General features: G+C 41.2%; 1 protein-coding gene across 6 annotated transcripts in view; it reads right to left on the reverse strand.

Moving 5' to 3' along the window:
* The window catches only part of LOC148015699 (CAAX amino terminal protease family protein), a 118,742-nt gene that overhangs the window by 10,729 nt on the left and 85,575 nt on the right, over positions 1 to 22,438 (reverse strand). For 4 of the 6 annotated variants that reach the window (XM_087666022.1, XM_087666021.1, XM_087666024.1 and 1 more), the window contains 3 exons: positions 10,728 to 10,780; positions 10,522 to 10,614; positions 10,117 to 10,208 (listed from right to left, as the gene is read on the reverse strand). In XM_087666022.1, coding sequence (XP_087522148.1) covers positions 10,117 to 10,208; positions 10,522 to 10,614; positions 10,728 to 10,780 — 238 coding nt within the window. Of the gene's footprint in view, positions 1 to 10,116; positions 10,209 to 10,340; positions 10,400 to 10,521; positions 10,615 to 10,727; positions 10,781 to 22,438 lie in introns of all 6 variants that reach the window. The other 2 variants (XR_015688472.1, XM_087666023.1) reach the window with 2 other exon arrangements.

A 22,438-nucleotide genomic window follows, 5' to 3' on the forward strand; every position in this document is an offset into this window, starting at 1 on the left:
GTAGGGTAGGAACCACATAAAAAGTACCAAGGTTTGTGACTAGACGGCCTAACTAGAGAGCCTCCTTGCAAACATCAGTGGCTGTAACATACTTTGCCTTTGTAGTGGATAGAGCTATGCATTTCTGCACCCTCGATATCCAAGAAACAACACCTCCATCAAAGGTGAAGACATAGCCAGATAACAAAACGCTCTTCCTGAATTATCACCTTGCATACCTCAATGAATTGCTTAGGCTACTTATACATTTTCTCCTCATGGAAAAAACATCATGGTTGCGGATAACCTTCTGAGCTTACAGATCCCATAGGTGATAGTCCATCTCACATGTATCCTTATAACCAAGAAAGACGCATTTTACAAACTTAGGATCCAGCTTATTGCGCTTGTCTTGGGGAACATGGCAGAAAGTCTCACAACCAAAGACATGTAAATGAGCATGTATGACGATAGTTTTTTAGACCATACCTGCTTTGCAAACTGATAGTCAAGAGCACTGCATAAGAATCGGTTAATCAAATGTACAATAGTAGTAATTATCTCAATCCAAAAGTATTGTGGTAAGCCTGCCTAGCTAAGCATACTACGAACTTGCTCAGGGTGGGGTGTACGAGGCAGTCAATTGATGCTTAATACCTCTCTCATCACAAAATTGCTCAAAGTCTTTAGATACATACTTGCCCCCATTGTTAGATCGTAGGCATTTCAACCTACACCTAGACAGGTTTTCAATAAAAGCAAGCCAGTAATAGAAGGTAGCCAAGACCTTTGATTTCTACTTTATAGGGTATGCCCAGACCTTATGCGAGTAATCATCAATGAAAGTAACGAAATACTTTGCATCACCTAACGACTTGCAAGGCATAGGTCCACAAATATCAGAATGAATAAGAGCTAGAGGCTCACCCATGCTTGTAATACTAGACTTCTTATGTGAATTAAGAGTCTACTTTCCATAAAAACAATGATCACAAGAATAAAAATACTTATAGTCAAGGAACGGAAAATATTGCAAATGGATATGCATTTTCATTCCCTTTAATGATATGCGTCCAAGGTGAAGATGCCATAACAATAAATGTGATATTGTAGCCACTGCCAAAACACAGTTGATAGACCTAGATACAAATAATGGATAAAGAGTGCTAGACTTGGTACCTCGTGTTAGGACAAGATTCCTACGAGTAAGCTTCCGTGAGGAATCACCAAAAGATACAACATAACTTGTATCATCCAAGTGTTCAACTGGAAGCAAGATTTTGGTAAAAGCACGAACATGGTATACATTATGTAAAGTAAACATATTGCTCGAAGAAAATTATACTTGGATATCTCCGATACCAACAATATCCAATACCAAGTCATTACCCAATCTGATAGATTTTGTCATGCTACGATAGGAGTGAAACCACTCTCGATAAGGGGTGACATGAAATGAATCTCCTAAATCAAGTAACCAACACTGAGCATAGCTAGACAAGGCATCAATCAATTGTGAAACATCAAGAGAAGCTATAGGTATGTAGTCATTATCAAAATCACTCTGTACAACATTAATCTCTTCAATTTTGACACTGGACTTGCTAAGGACAATGCTGCGATCATCATTTTTCTCCTGTACTTTACCCTTTCCCTTTTCTTTGCACTTGTCATCATGCATTTTATAGCACTATGGCCGAATATAACTCCGTCTCTTGCAATATTGACAAGTCAATATGGACTTATAGCCATGGGTCTTACTATGAGACTATTCATGTGACTAAGAATGAGATTTTTGAGTCTCTCTCCCATGGTGGTCATTACTGCTTCTATTATTGCTTCTGACTGTCAGAGCATGAGAGGTGTGAGAAGCATCTACATTCTTTCTGTTAATCTCTTCATTCAAAAGAACATCTTCCACATCCTGCAATTTTAGCCCATTAATAGGTATATTAACACACATAGCAATACAAAATGTGCCCTATGACTTGAACAATGTAACTAGCAATAATAAAGAAGGAAGATTGTCATTAAATTCAATTCCCTGTAGAGACAAGTGATTGAAAATAAAATGGAACTCATTTAAGTGGGCAGATATGAAAGTCCCCTTCTTCATACGAAGGTCCATTAGTTGCTTCAGTCAATATATTTGAAAGGCATGGCTTTGCTTATCATAGACATTGCGAATCTTATTCCATAATTCACATGTAGTCTCCTCGTTAGAGACAACATTATAATAGACCTGCTTGGAGAGTGACAAAATGATTGTAGATTTACATAACTCATCCAGTTCAGCCCAATCCTCCACATCAAAGCGTTTAGGCTTTATACCCTTGTGTCTCAATGGCTTAATTTGCAACTTCTACACTAGAATCTGTCAGATTTGTGTCTTTTCAATTGTTGTAATTTGTGCCATCTAACTTCTCAATGTTAAAGATCGCACTATCATTTGACCCACCAACCATAATGCAAGAGATGAAAGCACAATCTAAGACAAACAGGATGTTGTATATGATAGCAAAATTGCCAAAAGGGCTAAGCAAGAGAAACTGCTAGAAGGATGAGTGTTGGGGATAAAGGCACTTGTGCCTAGTCACTCGTATATTAGTTACATTAATAGTACCTGCATATCCACACATCTGTACATTGCAAGTAGCGGACACCTGTCACTGTCACTTCATTCTTTATTCTTTCAACGACATTTGAATAAAGGGAACGCCGGTCACATATTGTGACCGCTAGAGTTTCCACATCTTGTGTCTCTCTCTCTCTCTTGCTCTTGCTCCTTACACCATAGCTCTTGCTTTTGCACCACACTTCCACTTTAGGGCTCACTCCCTTCAACTGGTATCCGAGCTATTGCACCGATATTGAGGAGCTCAACTTGACATTACTTCAACTTGTGGAGAAAAGCTTCAGTTCATAGTTTTAATGGCAGCCATGGCTCAGCTTGGAGAGGTATGATTTGGTTCTCTTCTTCCCAATGATAGGAGACTAAAGCTTACTCTAAGCCTTCCCTTGGCCCCAACAATCATTGCCTTTGGCTACATTGGGGGCAGCAGTAGCTACAGTAAGAGGGGCTGTAGGTAGCATGTTTGCGCCTGCTATCCCTGCCCCTCTTCTTGCCTCATTTGGTACTTCTCTTGCTTCCTATTCGGTCCCTACTCCTTGGGAAACTCCTGGGCATTTACCCTTTGGCACCCTAACATTGGTCTTTGCTACTTGAACACTCCATTGGAGTGTTATCCTTCAGCTATTAATTGTGCATTACAGTTTACAGGCTGTAATAATAGGGCAGCCTTCTGTCTTCAATGTCCCATGATCAGTGGCATGCCCGTTTGATGCCCGAATGGCTATGTATGATGCTACCATGTTTGGGGATGATATGCCTATGCTTTGAGCTCAATGTGGAACTGATTTGAGCACTGTTCTTACTCAGTTTGACAGCAATCTGGTTGCTGCAGTAACCAGGGCTGAAGCCTATTTTATTAGTGAAAGCATATGCCTATTGCTCCCGGGTGCTTATCGATTATTCCGGGTGATATATGGATGCTTATGGTTCATGTTACATGTTTGGTTATGCTTCCAGATTGTCTTTGAGCTGAGATTGGAGACTTTGAATCTTGGCATTGGTTGTCATTCACTATTATGCATGGATATTTGATGCTCCAGTAAGAGCTTTGCAAGATACTTGGGTCAAATGATCCCGGATATATGCTACTTGGATCTTGGATGTATGGATGCCTTCCACATGACGTTTTGAGCTTTGTTTGTTCATTTGGCATTCAACTTTTGTTCCAATGGGAGCCACTTCTTGACATTTGGAGATTACATTGAGCTTTTGATTATGCAATTGAGCTTGAGGGTTCTACGATAAGATGGTGGGACTAAGTGACATGTATATGCTCTTGTCATGCTTTATGTACATAGCTGATGCTTAGTGGGCTGATCTAACATTACTTTTGGGCTGATACCTATCTCTGTCACAATGTTGTCAGTGATGTATGCATCTTGGTTGGTTAGGTACTCAGCATCTGTTACATTGCTTAGTTTGTTGTGCCTCTAGTTGGTCTCTTTTGTTACCTGTGAGACCCACTCTGCATAACAGTTATGCCTTTAGGATATATCACAGTCTGACACACTCATTCTTTGACAGTCCTCGTTGCCAATCACCTATTCACTCACTGCTAGTCGGAGCTATTTCCTCGCAGTTGCAGTTTGTTTTATATCAGTGATTGCCCATCTTTGGCATTGATTTCTTATTGATATACTTCATCTTCAGTATGGTGTAATTGCAGTTTACTGCACTGTTTATGCGAGTAGCCACCTTCATTTGATAGTTCTTTGCATTGAGTTTGTGGATAGTTCATTACTTGGTTAGTACAACTTGTTTTCAGCTTGATCTAGCAGTGGTTTTAGGGCTGTTTGCAGTTATTACAGCAATCTGTTTTGACTATTTGTGCACTTGTTTGCCCTCATTATGACTGGTGGCTCGAGTGATAGTGCTATCTTTAATATTGACAAGTTGGATGACACCAACTACAACTACTAAAATGCCCAAATGTGGCAAGTTTTAGTGCAGAAAATGGAGGTTACGCCCTTCAAAAATAAAGGTGTCAAGCCCGAACTTATTGATGCAGATGATTGGGCTGAATTAGATGAGCTATGCAAATCCACCATTATATTATCTCTCCCTAAGCAAGTATCCTATAATGTTGTCTCTGATAGAAAGTCCGCATGGGAATTACGGGGAAAAGATTTGCAACGTCTATGACAAGCAAAGCTCCGCTTCTCAGATGTATTGGTCGAAGCAACTTATGAACCTTTACATGAAGGAGGCACTTCTATGTCAGCCCACTTAAATGAGTTTCACTCCATTATTTGTCTTCGTAAGGGATTGAATTCAAGGGCGCTCTTCTTCCCTTGTTCCTCTTAGTTACATTGCCTGAACCATGGGATACATTTTGTACTGCTATGTGTACCAATATACCTATTGATGGGTTACAGTTGTAGGATATAGAGGGTGCACTCTTGACTGAAGAGGTTAACAAGAAGAATATTAATACTTCCCGTACATTTCATGCTTTAACTGTTACAAGCAATAATGGTAGGGGCGGTAATGATCGTCGTAGCAGAGACTCTTAATAGTCTTGCTTTCAATCACATGAACAGTCTCGTAGTAAGTCCTGTTGCCGTAAGTCCTCATTGACTTGTCATTACTGTGGGAAAGCATGGCATATTCGGCCACAATGCCATAAAATGTGCGAGGATAAGTGTAAAGAAAACGGTTAAGGGTAAAGCATACGACAAAAATGATGATCGTAACATTATCCCTAGTAAGTTCAGTGTTAAGGTCGAAGAGATTAATATTGTGCAGATTGTATCTGATGATGATTTCATACTTGCAGCTTTTTCTCTTGATATTTCATAGCTGACTAATGCTTTGTCAAGGTATACCCAGTGTTGGTTGATAGATTCAGGGGCTTTTTTTCATGTGACCCCTCATAGAGAGTGGTTTCACTCTTATTGTAGTTTGACTGGATCTGTTCGTTTGGATAATGACCTAGTATTGGAGATAGTTGATATTGTGGATGTTTAGCTACACTTTGGTTCAAGTTGTATGTTTAATCTTAATGATATACATCATGTACTGGCTCTCACAAAGAGCCTTATCTTTGTTGGCACTTTGCGTGATGTAGGTTATCTACTTTCTTTTGGTGATTCCTCATGGAAGATTACCCATGGGAATCTTGTCATTGCACGTGGTGCTAAGTCCAATACTCTCTAACCCTTGTATTTGGGCCAGTTGACCATGTTTTGGCAGTGGATGCAGTTTCACATGTATCTCTGTGATATCGTTGCCTTGGGCACATGTTTTTGAAAGGAATGAAAATGCTTACTCGTTTATAGTATCTTCCGCCCCTTGACTATAAGTGCTTTGAGTCTTATAATAATTGTTATGGCAGACACGTAATACGCATCAAAAGTATGGTATGGCATGCACAGGTGAGCCATTGGCTCTTGTTCATTCAGATATATGTGGTCCCATGCTCTATAAGTCGTTAGGTGGTGCAAAGTATTTCATTACTTTCATTGATGACTATATACATAAGGTATGGGCATATCCTATTAAGCAAAAATCGGAAGTCTTAGCTACATTTCAACATTGGCTTGCTTTGGTTGAGAACTAGTTTGGGTATAGGCTAAAATGCCTAAGGTCAAATAATGGGGGTGAGTATGTCTTTAAAGCCTTTGAGCAGTTTTGTGACGAGAGGGGTATTAAGCGTCAATTTACCATCCCGTATACTCTATCCCAGAATGGTATGGCTGAGCGTATAAATAGGACAAATTAAGAGTGAGTTCACAGTATGCTTAGCTAGACAGGCTTATCACAATATTTTTTAGTTGAGGCAATTACTACTGCTGTACGCTTGATAAATCGGTCCCCATGAACTGCTCTTGACTATCAGGTTGCAAAGGAGGTATGGTCAAGTCATCCAAAAGATCCTTGAGTGGTTTCATCTCTAGGATGTTAAGCCTGTTAGTTGTCCTTTACCTTCTTACGTGAAGGTTAGTCAGGCCAATTGTCCGCAGTCTGATGAGCAGAAGGCCGAGATGACTAAGATCCCTTATGCATACACAATGGGTAGCTTGATGTATGCCATGATAGCCACTCGTCCCAACAGAGTATTTGTAGTGGGAGTTGTGGCATACTATATGGCTATACCTGGCAGATGGCACTGGGATGTTGTCAAAGGTATCATGAGGTACTTGAAGGACATAACTATGTGTATTTGTTATGGTGGCCAAGAGACAAGAGTCACGAGATACATAGACTCTCATTATGCAGAATATATAAACAGTAGGAAGTCCACCTCTGGCTATGTCTTCATCTTTGTTGAAGGTGTTGTTTCTTCAATATCTACGGTGCAAAAATGCAAAGCCCTATCTACTACAAGGATAGAGTATGTTGCAGCCACTGAGGCTTGCAATAAGGCTCTCTAGTTAGACCGTTTGGTGGCAGACTTTGGCATCATTTATGTGCTCTCTACATTGCATTCGGATTCTATGAGTGTTATTCAGTTGGCCAAGAATCCAATCTTTCATGTGAAGACAAAACACATTGAGGTGCATTATCATTTCATCAGAAAGGTCATTGAGGACAAGTCTATTGAGCTTATCAAGATCTCAATTGATTAAATCCTACAGATTTGCTCACTAAAAGTCTCTCAGTGGCGGGCTTTGCCTTTCTTAGAAAGTTGATGAGTATTGGATGAGATGATGTCTTTCCTCATCTTGGTATACTTATGTACATTTGTACTTTGTTACTTTTTTCTTGTTCTCTCCTCACTATAGGGGCACATTTGTCTTTAATGGGAGGTGGTTAAGGATAAAGGTGTCTGTGCCTAGCTACCCGTGTATTAGTTACATTGACAGTATCCGCATACCTGTACATTGCAAGTGGTAGGTGTTCATCACTATCACTTCATTATTTATTCTTTCAATGACATTTGAATAAAGGGAAGGCGGGTCACACATTGTGACTATTGGAGTTCCCACATCCTCTCTCTCTCTTTTCTTTTTCGTAATGGAATCCTCTCTCTCTCTCTCTCTCTCTCTCTCTCTCTCTCTCGCTCCTTCCACCATAGCTCTTGTTTTTGCTCCATGCTTTTACTTCAGGGCTCACTCCCTTCAATGAACTGTTCACAAACTATAATCAAGGAACTATCAAATCCAAGTGATGGTCCTCAAATAGAATGCATAAAACTGAATAACCGGCTAAACTACGGCAATATACCAATAACCAAGTGTGAGCAACCAAGAAAGACAGACTATGAACAATTGGCACTCAAGATTGTCACAATTACGGTGTGTCAGTAACCATACATGCAGTAGACATAGATATCATGCACATAGGAGACCTTAGGGTATAAGAGAAAAGAATTGCCAAATATATAACCCACTAAGCAAAGCTCAATACATAACCTAGAAGCATATAAATATTATTAACAACACACTGACAGATATAAGTGCCACGTCTAAAGTAAGTGATCAAATCAGTCCCTTGTAGGGTAACTACATCCAATATATATCAAGAGAGCATGTACATGAAGTAAGTGTCCCACGGTCTCAATGAAATGAGCTCAAGCTCAGTTGCATAAATCCAAAGCTATATATAACATCCAAAGTAGTATAACTCCCATTGGAACAAAATTGAATGCCAAATGAGCAATGCAAGCTGAAAACATCAAGTACATGATATCTAAGTATCCAAGATATATGAAGCATAAGCTAGGAGCATAAAACCAAATGGATTCTTCAAGCCTGTAATTGCATAAGCCACTGAAGAAACAAAGGTATGTAGCCGCAGCCAAGATAAATGTCACCAAGCTCAAAATCAAGGCTCAAGAGCATCTCATAGCATATTCAAGTACGTAGACCAATGCTAAGCATTAGTACATTGATATGAAGCACCTGAATGACATCCGAGAACAATAGGCATTTAGTTTTCCTTGATAAAAGCTTGCCGTCCACTGTATTAGAGCAGTGAAATCTCTGCTAAAACTGAGCCAATGCAAGTTCAATACATCCCATAAAGCATCTCAAGACATGTTCAAATGATATACCAAAGGTTTAGTATCAAATGAGCACCAAGAGGCATCAGTAAGAGCTCCAAAACTCTGCGAAATGGGCTGTCCCAGAGATATTACAGCAGACCTGTCATAAACAATGAGACAATGGCTGATCCCAGGAGCTCCAAATGACGCCCAAACTCACGCCAAAGGTGCTGGGTACAATGCCAAGTGATTGCCCAAGGCTGGGAGCAAGTGCCACAAGCTGGAGATGAGGTGGGATGGATCAAATCTGATCAGGAAACGGGGACTGGCCTGCCAGCACAAATGGCACCTGCTGTCCTGGCAATACTACAGCAGCAGGAGACCACACTAGAAGCTCAAGCAAGGCTCAATAGAGCCTTGGGGAGGTCTTGGATAGGGTGGGATAAGCCGGATAATGAGAATAATGCATTGCTAGATCATGGAATGGGCCTTCAACATGCACAGCATACTGAGAATGCTAGTTTTGGTCATGGAGTCAGAACTTCAATGCATCATGATGCTGAAAATCAGCAAGAAGAAGAGGATTCGGATGCTTTATTAATTGATGGCAATAGTGGGTACTTTGTCTCAGCTCACTAAAGACCCACCTTTTGCTAAATTCTTGCAGCCTTCAAAAAAGGGCAGCAATGGTGAAAAGAGGACAGCACCTTTTAAATATCCAAGATAACCTGTATCAGCAAAGGTGGATGCAGCACAGCCTCAAAATGCACCCATGACCCAATGCATTGAATGAGCAGGTGCAAATGTTTGCTTTGAGGACAAGGACAGCAAATATATGGGATCTTGGTCATGCATACATACATCATGCCTTTTGGAAAGCAAGGGATACCTCACACTGTGGGATATCTGGGGTACTCTAGAAGCCATTCTTGTAGTTGAAAGATGCCCATTCAAAATGAAAGTGTTTTCACTTTATGCCCACCGCTAACATTACCTTATATCTCCAAAAAAAGGGGCACCAACACTTAGCAATACTGCATTTACTTCTATATTGACTACCAAATTTGCCAATCTACAATTTTAAGTGGATGAAATTACATTGCACTTTTGGCAAGTCTAAACTGAGAGGAAAGGATGTGCAGGAAAAGGGGGGAGGTGGATTAGAGTGAGCAGAGACCTTGAAGGTTTGACATGGTATACCTAGTTTTTTTTAATCTATAAAGACTTCAACACATGAGACAAACTTCTTTCAAATGGTTTATTTCCTTGTTGAGAGCTTTTAGTAATCAGTTTGTGATAGTACAACTGTTTGGATTTGAAACATTGGCATCGGCAGTTCCCATATGGCCGTGGCATATGGGTTGAACTTGTTTCAAAATACAAGCCTTAAGGATGAAACCCTTTAATGCTATTAAAACAACTCGTAAAAAGCCCTCCGTTATTCCCTCTATTTGTTCATTAAAATTCTGCCTCTGTGAGAATAGCTTTGAGTCAAATGTTTTGAATCTGAACAGTTTTCAAACCAGTACACACACTGTCTGCGGAGCAATTGAAAACATTTCAAAAATTATTCACATACCTAGGGCAAACAACTGAGGTAGTTCTCCAGGTGTAAAGTGAGCACAAGCAAATGTGATTGCACTTATGAACACCGAGGCAGATGTTGGCACCCTGGATTGTCAAGATAGATGATAGAGAAGACCACATCAAATAAATCCAGGAAAAAATCCTAATGTGTAAATTATTTGCAATTCTAGTGCGTACAGCCTACTTTTAAAAAACCACCAAGGTGGGTGAATTTACATAAATCTCTTGATGGGAATTAGGAAAGCGGTGTGCATAAACTGAAACCATGAAAAAACCTACCACATAAGAAAACCACAATACATGAGCCAGGACTGGAGTCATACAAATATATTGTTGCAGGAGTAGGAAAGATCTTTTTATAAACATCTCAAACCATTTAAATGCACTGATGTCCTACCATTTAGTCAAAGATGCCATCAGGTAGCCCCTGAAGGCAGTTTCCTCAAGATAAGGTGCCAAAACTCCTGTCACAGCTAACAGCAGAGCAGTACTGAAACAAAGACCAACCACCTTGGAAGATTTGTAAACAGACTTCAGTTATCTAATTAACAGTTTCGAAGAGAAAGAACCAATATAAGAAAACAAAGGCATCCAAAGGAAAACCTAGACTTTGATACTCCAATGAATGGCAGCAACCGTAACAATGCATCTTGCTCCTGATGATCAACCAGCAATAAAGGCCAAGTAAACATGTCACAAAAGTGGTACAACCAACTTGAACTCAGAAGAGTAGTTGCCTTCATAACAGCCATATGATATGCAATATAACAAGTCTGTGCTCTAACTTCACTTGCTTATTCGACTGCAGCACAAAACAAATAATCCAGGTGCAAAATACCATTGCCATCCAAATAGGTTTTCTGTCTAAGCAATATTTCAATACAATTATCGGGTTTCCAATGCCTGGGTTCTTAGGTGTGCTAACAGGCATAGACAGTATACCCAAATACACACAGCATAAACGTGTCACTGTTTAAGAATGTTCCAGGAGCTCATGTAGTGTTTGATACTTCAGTCAAATGAAAAAAACTTTGCTTCTCCTGATTTTAGCTTCATTGACAAGTAAACTGTCTTGCCATTTGACCAGACTGACATGCCCATGTTGAATATGGGCCCATGAGAATATTATGTTAGCAGAGTGCGCAAGGATTGGGACGCGCAATGCTTTTTGTCAGCAGAGAGAGACAGAGAGTGCGTGTGAGTGCACAGTAGATAGTGAGGAAGAGAGAGCAGAAGACTCCATGTGGATACAATCTCAAAGTGTACCAGTTCAGGTTTTTGATAATATATATATAGTACATGTGTAAGGGTGTGTGCACACCCAAACACTGTAAAAGGCACAGTGACCCTTTATTCCCAACAACCTCCCACCTAAAGGCAACGTGCCTGAAGGTAGAGGAAAGAATCAGCTAAGTCTATGTATGTACAAAGCTGAAACACACATATACTATCCAACCCCCATCATCTGGCTGCAATGCGCAAACCACTCTATTGGGATACCCTTCATGAGAAGTTCTGCAGGGTTATCATCAGTATGTACCTTGACAAGTTCAATGCTCTTGCTGTCAAGTACATCCCTGATAAAATGATACTTCACTTATATGCACTTTGTCTTTGCATGAAAGACAAGATTCCATGTTAGTACGATAGCACTCCAACTATCACAGTGGAGGATAGGAACCTCTGTAATGTCAAGCTCTCTCACCAAACGTGAAAGCCATAAAGCCTCCTTGCATGCCTTAGTGGCAGTCACATGCTTTGCTTCAAGGAGTCCAAAGCATGAACATCCATGCCTGTAATTGGTATATCATCCACATACAAAACCAAGAGAATAAGGTTGCCATCTTCTACCTTCTTGGCGTATAAGCAGTGATCAACTTGAGATCTATGGAATCCTTGAGATTGCATAAATGTATCAAATTTATGATACCATTCTCTTGGTGCTTGTTTCAGCCCATAAAACTCTTGTTGAGTTTACATACCATATGCTCTTTTCCCTGTGCAACGAAACCCTCAAGCTGATGCATGTAGATCTCCTCATGCAGATCACCATGTAAGAAAGCTGTTTTTACATCCATTGGTATGAATTCTATATTTTCACATGCAATCAAGCTCAAAATGGTTCGCAAAGTAGTCATTTTGACTACATGAGAAAAAATTTCATCAAAATCAATTCCATATTCTTGCTTATACCCTTTAGCAACCAGTCGTGCCTTGCACTAGCAAAGAACCTGAAGTGACTTTCATTTTGTAAACCCATTTGCATAGTAGCACTTTCTACGCTTTAGGCAAATGCACCAAATCCCAAGTACCATTTTTCAAGAGAGATTCCATCTTTGACAACATAGCCTTATGCCGTTTCTTGCTATCTTTTCTACCCATTGCTTCCTTGAAGCATGACGACTCACCACAATCAGTTAACATGACATAATCAGCCACATAATTGACACTAGGAACAAACCTATCTGGTTGTCTTTGCATTCTGGTTGACCTACGGACCCAATGATCAAGATTTGTTGCTGTTTAGCTTGCAAATTTGCATTAACAGCTTGCTATTCTACAGATTCAGCATGCTGTATAACTGGTTTTGGTTGTTCGAAAGGCATCTATTCTTGCTGACATTGTGATACATCATGGGCAATATCTTGCTGATCATTTTCGACGTCATTCCCTACATTTTCAAGGTCATTAACAGCATGTATTTGCTGCTATCTAGAAGGCATTCTTTGCTGTCCTATAGGTATATCTTCTCAGAATACAACCCTTTTGACTTCCTCAGTTTTTTCAGGCTATTTGTGCATGCCATCTTCCCACAAGATAACATCATTGTTGTGTACAATTTTTATTTTTTCAGGATCCCATAATCTATACCTCATTTTACCCTCATCACCATATCCTAGGAAAATATATTTATAGGACTTTGGCTCAAGTTTGTTGCCTTCTTCCTTACGAATGTGCAAATGCCTCACAATCAAACACTCTCAAGTGAGCATATGAAGGTGGTTTGTCCGACCACGCTTCTTGCAGGACTCCCCCTCCCCCCCAAAAGACCTATTTGGTGAATGATTAATCAAGTAAGGCTATCATAACAGCCTTTGCTCAAAATCCATGAGGTAAAGCAGCATGTGATTGCATTGTACAAACCCTGTTTTGAATGGTCCTATTCATACACTCTACAACACTATTTTTGGGTGGATTATGAGGAGCGGTGAGCTTCCTTTTAATCCCTTTGCTGTCACAAAAGTCCTAAAAGGCTTTAGACACATATTTTCAACCATTGTCAGAGCGAAGCCACTTTAATGTCTTGCTAGTCTGATTTTCAGTAAGTGCAAAAAAAAAATAAAATTTATCCAAGGCCTTGTCTTTACGATGGATTAGATAAACCCATACTTTGTGTATGGCATCATCAAGAAAAGTAATGAAATATTTATTTTCCCCTAGAGATAACCTTGGCATCTGACATACATTTGAATGTACCAACTTTAAGGGTGAAGACTTTAGAGAGAGATTTTTTATGTGACATTTGAGCATGCTTACCATAAAGTTGGCTATGCCACAAAGAAATACTTGGCTGCTAAGTTATGGCGACTACATGGTTGTGCGCGCTAGATACATGCAAAGGATACAAAGTATCACTTTTGGAGCCCTTGGCAACAATGAGAGAGCCCTTACAAATTTTCCATTTGCTATGTGCTAGCCTTCGTCATCTAACTGCCCTATGCTTATCAAGCTTTTCTTGAGTTGAGATACATGCCTTACATTATGCAAAACAAACATGGAGCCATGCTGAAATTCCAATTTCACTTTGCCAATACCTACAATGTTACATGCATAGTTATCCCCCTAAGTGGACAACACCATGTGCACCATCATTGTAGTTAGAAAACCACTCACAAAAAGACACACGTGAATCAAGGATCGAAGTGTGCATGTCATCATCAGAATCTGCAATCAATGAATGTGCACTCAAAGAAGAAGCAAGGAGTACATCACCGTTCACTGTCATTCTCATGAGTAACTATGTTTACCTCCTCTATCTTCATATTGCTTTTCTTTGCAGGTTGGATGTCCTTTTCCTCAATCTTGTTGTCTTCAGCGTTTTTGCTTTTGCCTTTCTCTTTCTTCAATTGAAAGCAGTCCCGTTTGTAGTGCCCTTTCCTACCACAATGATGACGATCCACATTTTTGCCACGATACTTGCTGCATGCTCTATTTTTAGAACTGCGCTTTTGCTGAAATCTGCCCCTAGTGTGCAATGCATTAGAAGACTTGTTTGCGGAATTATTTTGCTTATAATACAATATTAGTGAGTTTGGAAATCTCCCAACTCCCATTTTTTGAATACTAAAAAGGTGGCACCCGGATAACATACCTATAAGTTTCTCAAAACCATATGATGTGACCTATCATTGGAAAGTGCTTGAAAAATGAAATCTATTGAGCTATAGAATGATCAATTTGGAGCTATAGTGTTCAGGTTATGACAAATCCAAAGATTTGACCACATGTCCCAAACTTATGGAAAATTCCCATATTTCCCAATATGGTGTTTTATTGAGTTCTTCCATCAGCAAAGAACTCTCCACATCAGAATATAACAACTAAGCATTTGAGTTAAAGCTATCCTGAAAATATTCCAACCTTCAAGCAAAGTGCATAGCAAGAAAGTAGCCTTGAACTCATCATCAATGTGAAAATCCAAAGCAATCAGCTGATTGAAAATTGAGTTAACTCATTCAAATGTACAAACATGGCTGTACCTTCCTTCATGTGAAGGTCCATCAACTTTTTCAGCCAATAAAACTTGCTGGCTGCACTTTTCTGAGCATACAATTCCTCAAGTCTTCGCTACATTTCATATGCACAATTCAGCTTCTCAATGTTAAATAGCAATTTGTCTAACACTGAGAGCTCTATGGTAGAGCGTGCAATCTCATCCAAATCATCCCACTCTTCTTCTTCCATACCTGCTGATCTTATTCCCTTCACTTTGATGGGTTTCACCTATTTCTTCTGCACCAAGATATTGTAGCACACTTTTTGCCATATTGCAAAATTGTGTGCACCCTCAAGCTTCTTAATGTGCAAAAGGTTGCATTAATACATGTACCCAAGTGCATATACCAGGCAATCCTTGCACAATTTGATGTAATTTTGCAAAAGCCCTAATTTTCTCAAGTCCGGTATGCGGAAATTTCAGTAAAATTGACAAATTTTCACTAAGCTGTGAAAAGGCCTAAATTTCTCGAGCAAATGTGCACCAAATTTGCAATTTCGGAGTAAGATTGTCTTATTCTGAATCAAAATCCCCAAATCTGAGAAAAGCCCCAATTTTTCGGTTCAAATTTTCTTGTTATGCTTATGCATGCAACGCCTATCAATGGGAAGGGAAGTAAACGCAAAAAATTACTTTTAAAAATGGCAAAAAATGGCTGCCAAATCGTGATGTCGTGACAGCATTGACCTACCTTCTATCGTGTGATTTGCACTTGCTTGGTTGGACTATGGTGGTGAGAGAGGCTCTCGTGTGGATTGTGGCTGTAATTGTATTGAAGTCTTCTGAGTCTCCTTTGGAAAGAAGTCTGTGAGTTGCCTCTGCGAAGGGCCTCGGTGTCCTAGAGCAGCTGTACTCTTGAGGCGCGTGTCACGAACCCGTCGTATCTCAAGAAGAAAGAGGCCAAAGCATCGTTGATCGGTGAAATTCATGACTCTGGATAGTGGTCCAAATCCGTCTCTAAAGAGAGAGTGGAAATGACTACGGACCTCATAATACGCTGGGCAGCGGCAGATATAATGCTCCTCTGTCTCTGGCTCTAATTGGCATATCTGGCATATGTGCTCCTTTGGTGGGATGGATCTATATCTGCCAGTCTCAATCTCTAGCTGATGTGAGGAGGTGCGCAACTGGCCAATAGGACATCTGATCCCATGGGAAAGGTGGGTGTCCATGTATCTCAGGCGAACAATAAATCCATCATCTGTAGTATGAAGGAAATGCTGGCGGTAGAAAGCCATCTTTGTCCCTAGCTCCTATCCTGGCATCAACCATGTCCGCCTGATATCCAACTGGGTAAGATCCATCCTGATAATCTTGTGAATCTCTAACCTGCTCAGATCAAGAGATGGTGCATCAAGGGAGTACTGGAAGGGGGGCAACTTGTCCATGCTAAAGCCATGCAGCTCAAACAAGGCCGATATTTGTGCATACTAACACGAAGTATCCCCCTATCTGGCAAGCTGCCTGGAGGACTCAAAGGCCAACCATGCATATCTGTGTCTGGGTAAGTCCCATATGCTATGTATGTATGCGACCAATCGGGTGAGGGCCTCTACCACAATCGGTGTAGCTGCTAGCTCGACTGTAATGATCTCATGTGGCACTGAGGCCTTACATTTGATCATCCTGGATATCATGGACACTAGGGGTTTCTCCATCGAAGTGTGCCCTGATCTGCTATGGTGGTCAAGATTGGGCCCCCATATCTGTACTCCATAAAGTAGTGTGGATGTGACCAGTGTATCGAAGAGCCATAGCTTGGTGCGGGGTTCTTGGAATTGCACCTGTGAGCACATCCTCTCCAAACCACCTAGTGCTGTGTATCCGCGAGTCAGTCTAGTGTCTACTACCTCTTACATAGAGAAGGTGGGCCATGTGAATAAGACTCCCAGGTATGTATAAGAATCCACATACTCCAGCTCCTCAGATCCATATATGAATTTAGGTGCTGATCTTCTGACCCACTGTGGTGTAGTATTAAATACCATCGCCTTGGTTTTACCAAGGTTCACTGAAAGCCCACTGTCCAAAGTATAGGAGTGTAATGTATCCAAGTGTCTCTGTAGACCTTCTGGAGAGTCAGCTATCAATACAATGTCATCTGCATACAATAGGAGAGGTATCCAAGTGCCAGCTAGTGGAGCTCCTCTATCTCCTTCCTGTGAAATATAATCAGCAATCCCATCAATGTATAGGCCAAATGATGTCGAAGAGAGGGGGCATCCCTGCTTCACCCCAATGGTGGAGTAAATAGGTGCCGAAAGGCCCTCAGGTGTCCGGACAACAACTCTCTCATACAGTGCCAAAATACCCCAACTGAGCTCTTTCGGTACTCCCATGGCATGCAATCTATGTATCAGCCTGTCTCTCGGTATTGTGTCAAAGACTTTGCGGAAGTCCACAAAGCAGCAATAGGCCCGTCGGCCATGGGCCCTTCCCTCCTCAATGATCGCTCTGAGTGTGAGGATGTGATCCAATATGGAGAAGCCTCTCCTAAAGCCAGCCTGTCCCTGTGCTCTAAGACCCCACATCTTTGCCCACCTCCTTAACTCATGCTCAAAGATGGAAGCATATAACTTAGCCAATGTATATCCAACCATGATAGTCTGATAGTTACTGGATAGAGTAGGGTCCCCTGACTTGAGGACAGGCACAATAGTATTCGTGCTCCAACTTTCTGGTAGGCCTTCACACATGGCTCTGTTAAACATGTAAGCTAGGAATCCTGCCACCAAATCTCTAGCATGGATCAAGTGCTCGGCTACTAATCCATCATGATCTTGTGCCTTTCCTCTGCTAAGTCTGTCAATGGCCTCTCGGACCCTATGTTTTATAAAGAAAGTGGTCTCTGGACAAGGCTCAAGTGGGTCAGGAAGAGGTGGCTGACCCTCCACAATATAAAGACTAGATGCATACTCCTCCAATACAACAATGGACATAATAGGTGTGCTCAAGCCATGATCTCTGAAAAGCCTCCACGCCTCTCTAGAGTCCTGACTCAAAAATAACTCATATAGGTCTCGCTCCAACTAGGCCAAGAATGTTCTCTTCTTCCATCGTGTGAGGCGTCTAAAGAGTATTTGTGCCTGTTTGTGGGTAGTGGACCCCAGTGCTATCTCTCTGTAGCTGTGCTCTGGTCTCACGGCACTCACCATCATACTAGCTGTTCCGAGGTGTCACCCCGGTGGAGGCTCTCTGTGTGGGTCGTGAGTGTGGGAAGGCTACACCTGCAACGATGTGTAGGGCCTCACTGAACTACTGAGTCAGCTCCTGTAATGGAATGTCGGGGTCTGCATCATGTAACAATCTAAGCCTCATAGATATCCTCTATATCTCTGGAAAAGAGGTATTTCGGGTGTCGATGAGCTGCATGATGGGTTTGCGTGTCAGTGAATAGGAGGTTGATGGTGAATGATAGGTAGGCATGATCCACTGCAACTCCAAGGAGGCATGGGGATACTGAGAGATCCTGGATGTGAGATATCAACATCGGTGGAGCAAGAACATAGTCTACTGTGCTCGCACCATGTCGGTGAGGATAACATGTGAAGGCGCCGAATAAGGGGTATCTAGCAAGGCCATTGAGAATGGCCAATCTGTGTGCTATGCCTCTCCACAAGGTATCTCCCATATTCGATGACTTCCCCCATATCCTGAGATGTCCTCTCTAGCTGTAGCTCTGACACATCTTGCTCCTGTAGCATCTCCTCAGATGCATCAAAGAAAGACACCTGATGGGAGGCTATCCTGACATTAAAGTCTCCTAGTAAGATAACCTCTCCCTCCTTCGAGAACTCTTAAATATCCTCATCCAAAGACACATATGGTGATTTCCCCTTGGGTGGGGCGTATCGGGACATTATAGGGGGGAAATAGCATATGGCAACATACAAAGTGCGTTTCTCAACACGCACACTCACCACATGTATCTGGCCTGCTCATCTCTGCAAACTACCTGGATCATCTGCTGTAGCTCCTCCCTGAATAACACTGCCACTCCTCCCGACCCGCGATTACTATGGTTTGTGCATGTCTCCTTTCTACAAGCTGACTCCCACATATAGCTTGTCACCCGTGGAAGTGTAGTATGTGGTCCCTGATGTGTCTCTGAGTAGAACACTATATCTCTCCCTCTAAATGTCTCCTCAAAAGCTCCCACACATCCAATTAGAGGGCTCCATTACAATTCCAAACTGCCACTGCAAGGCTCGTCCCATAGGTCTCACACCGTCATTTGTGGTGCCTCTCCATGACTACCACTCTCCCTCCTCTGTAGAAGGCGAGTTTGCCCTCCACCCTGGCTGCCTTAATTTTTGGCATGCACTCCCTCATGTGGGCTAGTTGGGTTGGAGTGAGATCGTCACCCAAAATCACACTGATCCCCTTCAATGTACGGCATTTGGCTAGGAAGTCTCTCCTAGCCTCCATAGTGGGGAAGTGGAGAATGAGTACACGCTCTTTTGAGCTCTCCCCTTCTGTGCTTTTCTTGCCCACTCTCCAAGCGGAGACATGCGTGTCTTTCTTAATATTCATTAACGTGTATAGTCCCTTGGTGTCCTCATCCACTTTTTCATGCATCTTCAACCCCGTCACCCGAACATGGAGTGCTCTCATTTTCCTTTTTTGTTCCTCCTCCAATGTGTCATTGATTATGGTTGTTGTAGGTGCGTGTGCTAGGTGTTTCCTCTTCTTTGCAATTTGAATCCATTGCTCCGTCTCCTCTACTTGCTATTGGGTTTTCTTGAGCATCTTTGCCCAAGAAACAGCCTCATTCATCATCTCCTCCTTTTTTTGGAATTATTGTACTTCCTCTTTGATGCAGGTGAGTTCCTCGGCCATGCTAGGTTGAATTTCTCCTTCCTCTAGCTTGGGGCTGAGCCGAATGTTAGTTAGTAGTTGCCTAAGTGATTGAATCTCCCCATCTTGAGCTTCTATCTTTAATTCTAGCTTTTTAATCTTATCGTTTAGCTGTGTGTGTATGTGTGTGTGTGTGCAAAGTAGAAAGTGAGGAAGAGAGAGCAGAAGACTCAATGTGGGTACAATCTCGAAGTGTACCACTTTAGGTTTTTGATAATATATATATAGTACATATGTAAGGATGCGACCGTGCTTGCACACCCAAACACCGTAAAAGGTATGGTGACCCTTTATTCCCAACATATAATGTGATGACACTGATCCTCCTTTTTCCTCCCCACAACATGTCATATAAGTTCCACATTATACCATACCCTAGTTATTTGGTTTCCTAGCTAGATGTCTCTTGTTAGGTTACTGTGTCTTTAAACTACTTGGGAAACATGATAGTTCCATGAATTCAAAAGGTATCCCAATTTCGCCCCTTCTAGACATTAGTACAACTCTCTCTATCCATCTTTATAAGGTACCCCTTGTTCAAACCTTGGAAAGGTACTTTTTAGTTGTAGTCAACCAAATCTCTTAATTCCACAAGCAATATCATTCACTCCCCCCTTCTAGGAACAATAGACTTACTTAGATGTGAGCAGTTCTGAATTCTACTTCATAGGGAACATCGGACAATGACCCTAACAACAATCTAGCACCCATCTAAGAATGGTTACAAAGATGAGAGTAGCTAACACTACACTTGGTTCACAGACAATGGTAGTCTTTTGGTCTTCCACAACCTCAAGGATCAGTGTGCTACCACACAGTTCCTCCAAAACAGTGTTAGGTTGGGATCTATCCTTTTACATACACAACCATGATCACTCAGCTCTGATCTAGCAATATGTTAGAAAGCCATTTGACTAATCCGATAGAACCCCAAATTGCTGGTGTTGAGAGCTCCACCCATTGACCCAGCATTCTTTAGTTATTTACTACCATGTTGTTTCCATAATAACTAAAAAAACATTACATTAACATAACAGTCTTTTACAAATCGCCAATCACCATTGGCTAAAAAAATTTACTAGTAAGTGTTGCACTCGTACGTAGTACGAACTGGTGGTGGTGGTGATTTTGTAGCCTTGATCGATCAACCAAGAAAGGGGGTGGAAGCTTGATTAGACTCCTCATACATGTTTTGTTATGATTTATCCTAGAGCGAAAGGCCATACATAAGGTGTTCAAGCAGTTCCAAACGTTTCTAATTGATGTCCCATCATTTTTCACAATATGTTAGTTTCATCAATAAATAAATTCAGCACCATTTGAGAATCATCAAGTAGCTTAATCCTATTGATTTTACCTTTGTTCACAGCTCATTTTGCACCACCCAACCCAAAGCATTAGTACACATTGCTAATAAAACTAGGCCAGAGGATAGCTTGGCCTAATGTACCTTTTGAGAGTACACGAATTAGTGGATGTACCATCGGTAGCTACTTTAGCCTTAGAAATGCCAAACAAAACCATAACAAAATGCATAAATCTTTTACCAAAACCTTTGGTGGTTTGTTTGGTAACTGTTGGTCTCACAGGTCATTTTGGCCTCTTGTAGACGTTAATAAAGCATTGTTTCGCCTCTTCATGCTTTGCGGAAAAAGGTGTGCCTTTCAAATGGACTGAAAAAGAATTTGCAGCTTTTAAAAAGTTGAAAGAAAAGCTTACGCCCACTCCAATGTTAATCTTGCCAAGTCTCCAAGAAGCTTTTATAGTCCAGTGTGATGCATGCAGGAAGAGCATTGGTGATGTCTTGATGTAGGAAGGACATGTAATAGCTGATGAAAGCAAAGTGTTGTAGGGTGCAGAAAAATGTTTGCAGGTCTATGAAAGAGTTGTTGGCTGTAATTCACACTCCTACCTGCAAGTTGTTGGCTGTAATTCACACTCCTACCTAGAAATGCTATTTACTTGGGGCTGATTCACAATGCAAACAAACAATCATCAAACTTTGAGATTATTTTCTTACCCAAACAAAGTTGTCTGAGAAGCATATGCACCGGGTAAACTTCTTATCTATGTTTCACTTTCAAATGGTGTACGTGGAAGGTAGAAAGAATGTTCTAGCTGATGCATTGTTTAGGACCGTATGGTACCTATCCACACCAACTCGTACCAAAAAAAGGCTATTTTTTGCCCATGAAGAATGGACCATACAATATCTTGCAACTTCCAAGCCTTCTATTTATTATCCTAATTTCAAACCTCTCTCGCTCTCTCTCCTAGCTTCCAAGATGAATATGCAATTCCAAGCCTCTCTCTTTTTTTTTCGTAAAAGGTAATTGTATAAATTACGAAAAAGGTACAAGATTACATGATTACATGATTACAAGAGACACGAGGGCCCTAGGCCAACGTGTGGGAAATCCCCGTACTAATGCACTAAAAAGGTTACACCAATCATGGCAACGACCCAGAGGCAATTGCCATATGCCAGGGATGCAAATCCTCCCGAGGGAGCAAGTCGGAGTGTCGAATGAGATCTAGCTGCCAATGCAAGAGCCCTTTAAGCCTGGCAATATGTCTCGGTACATTAGAGGCCGAATCAAAGAGAAAAGCATTGCGCATGGTCCAAATGTGCCAGCATCCCCAGTATCTGAAAAAGTGAAATAAGATCTTCATATGTAAC

Source organism: Lygodium microphyllum, chromosome 24, assembly GCF_053477565.2.
Source record: "Lygodium microphyllum isolate KBCC chromosome 24, Lygodium_microphyllum_v1.1.10, whole genome shotgun sequence".
Lineage (NCBI taxonomy): Eukaryota > Viridiplantae > Streptophyta > Polypodiopsida > Schizaeales > Lygodiaceae > Lygodium > Lygodium microphyllum.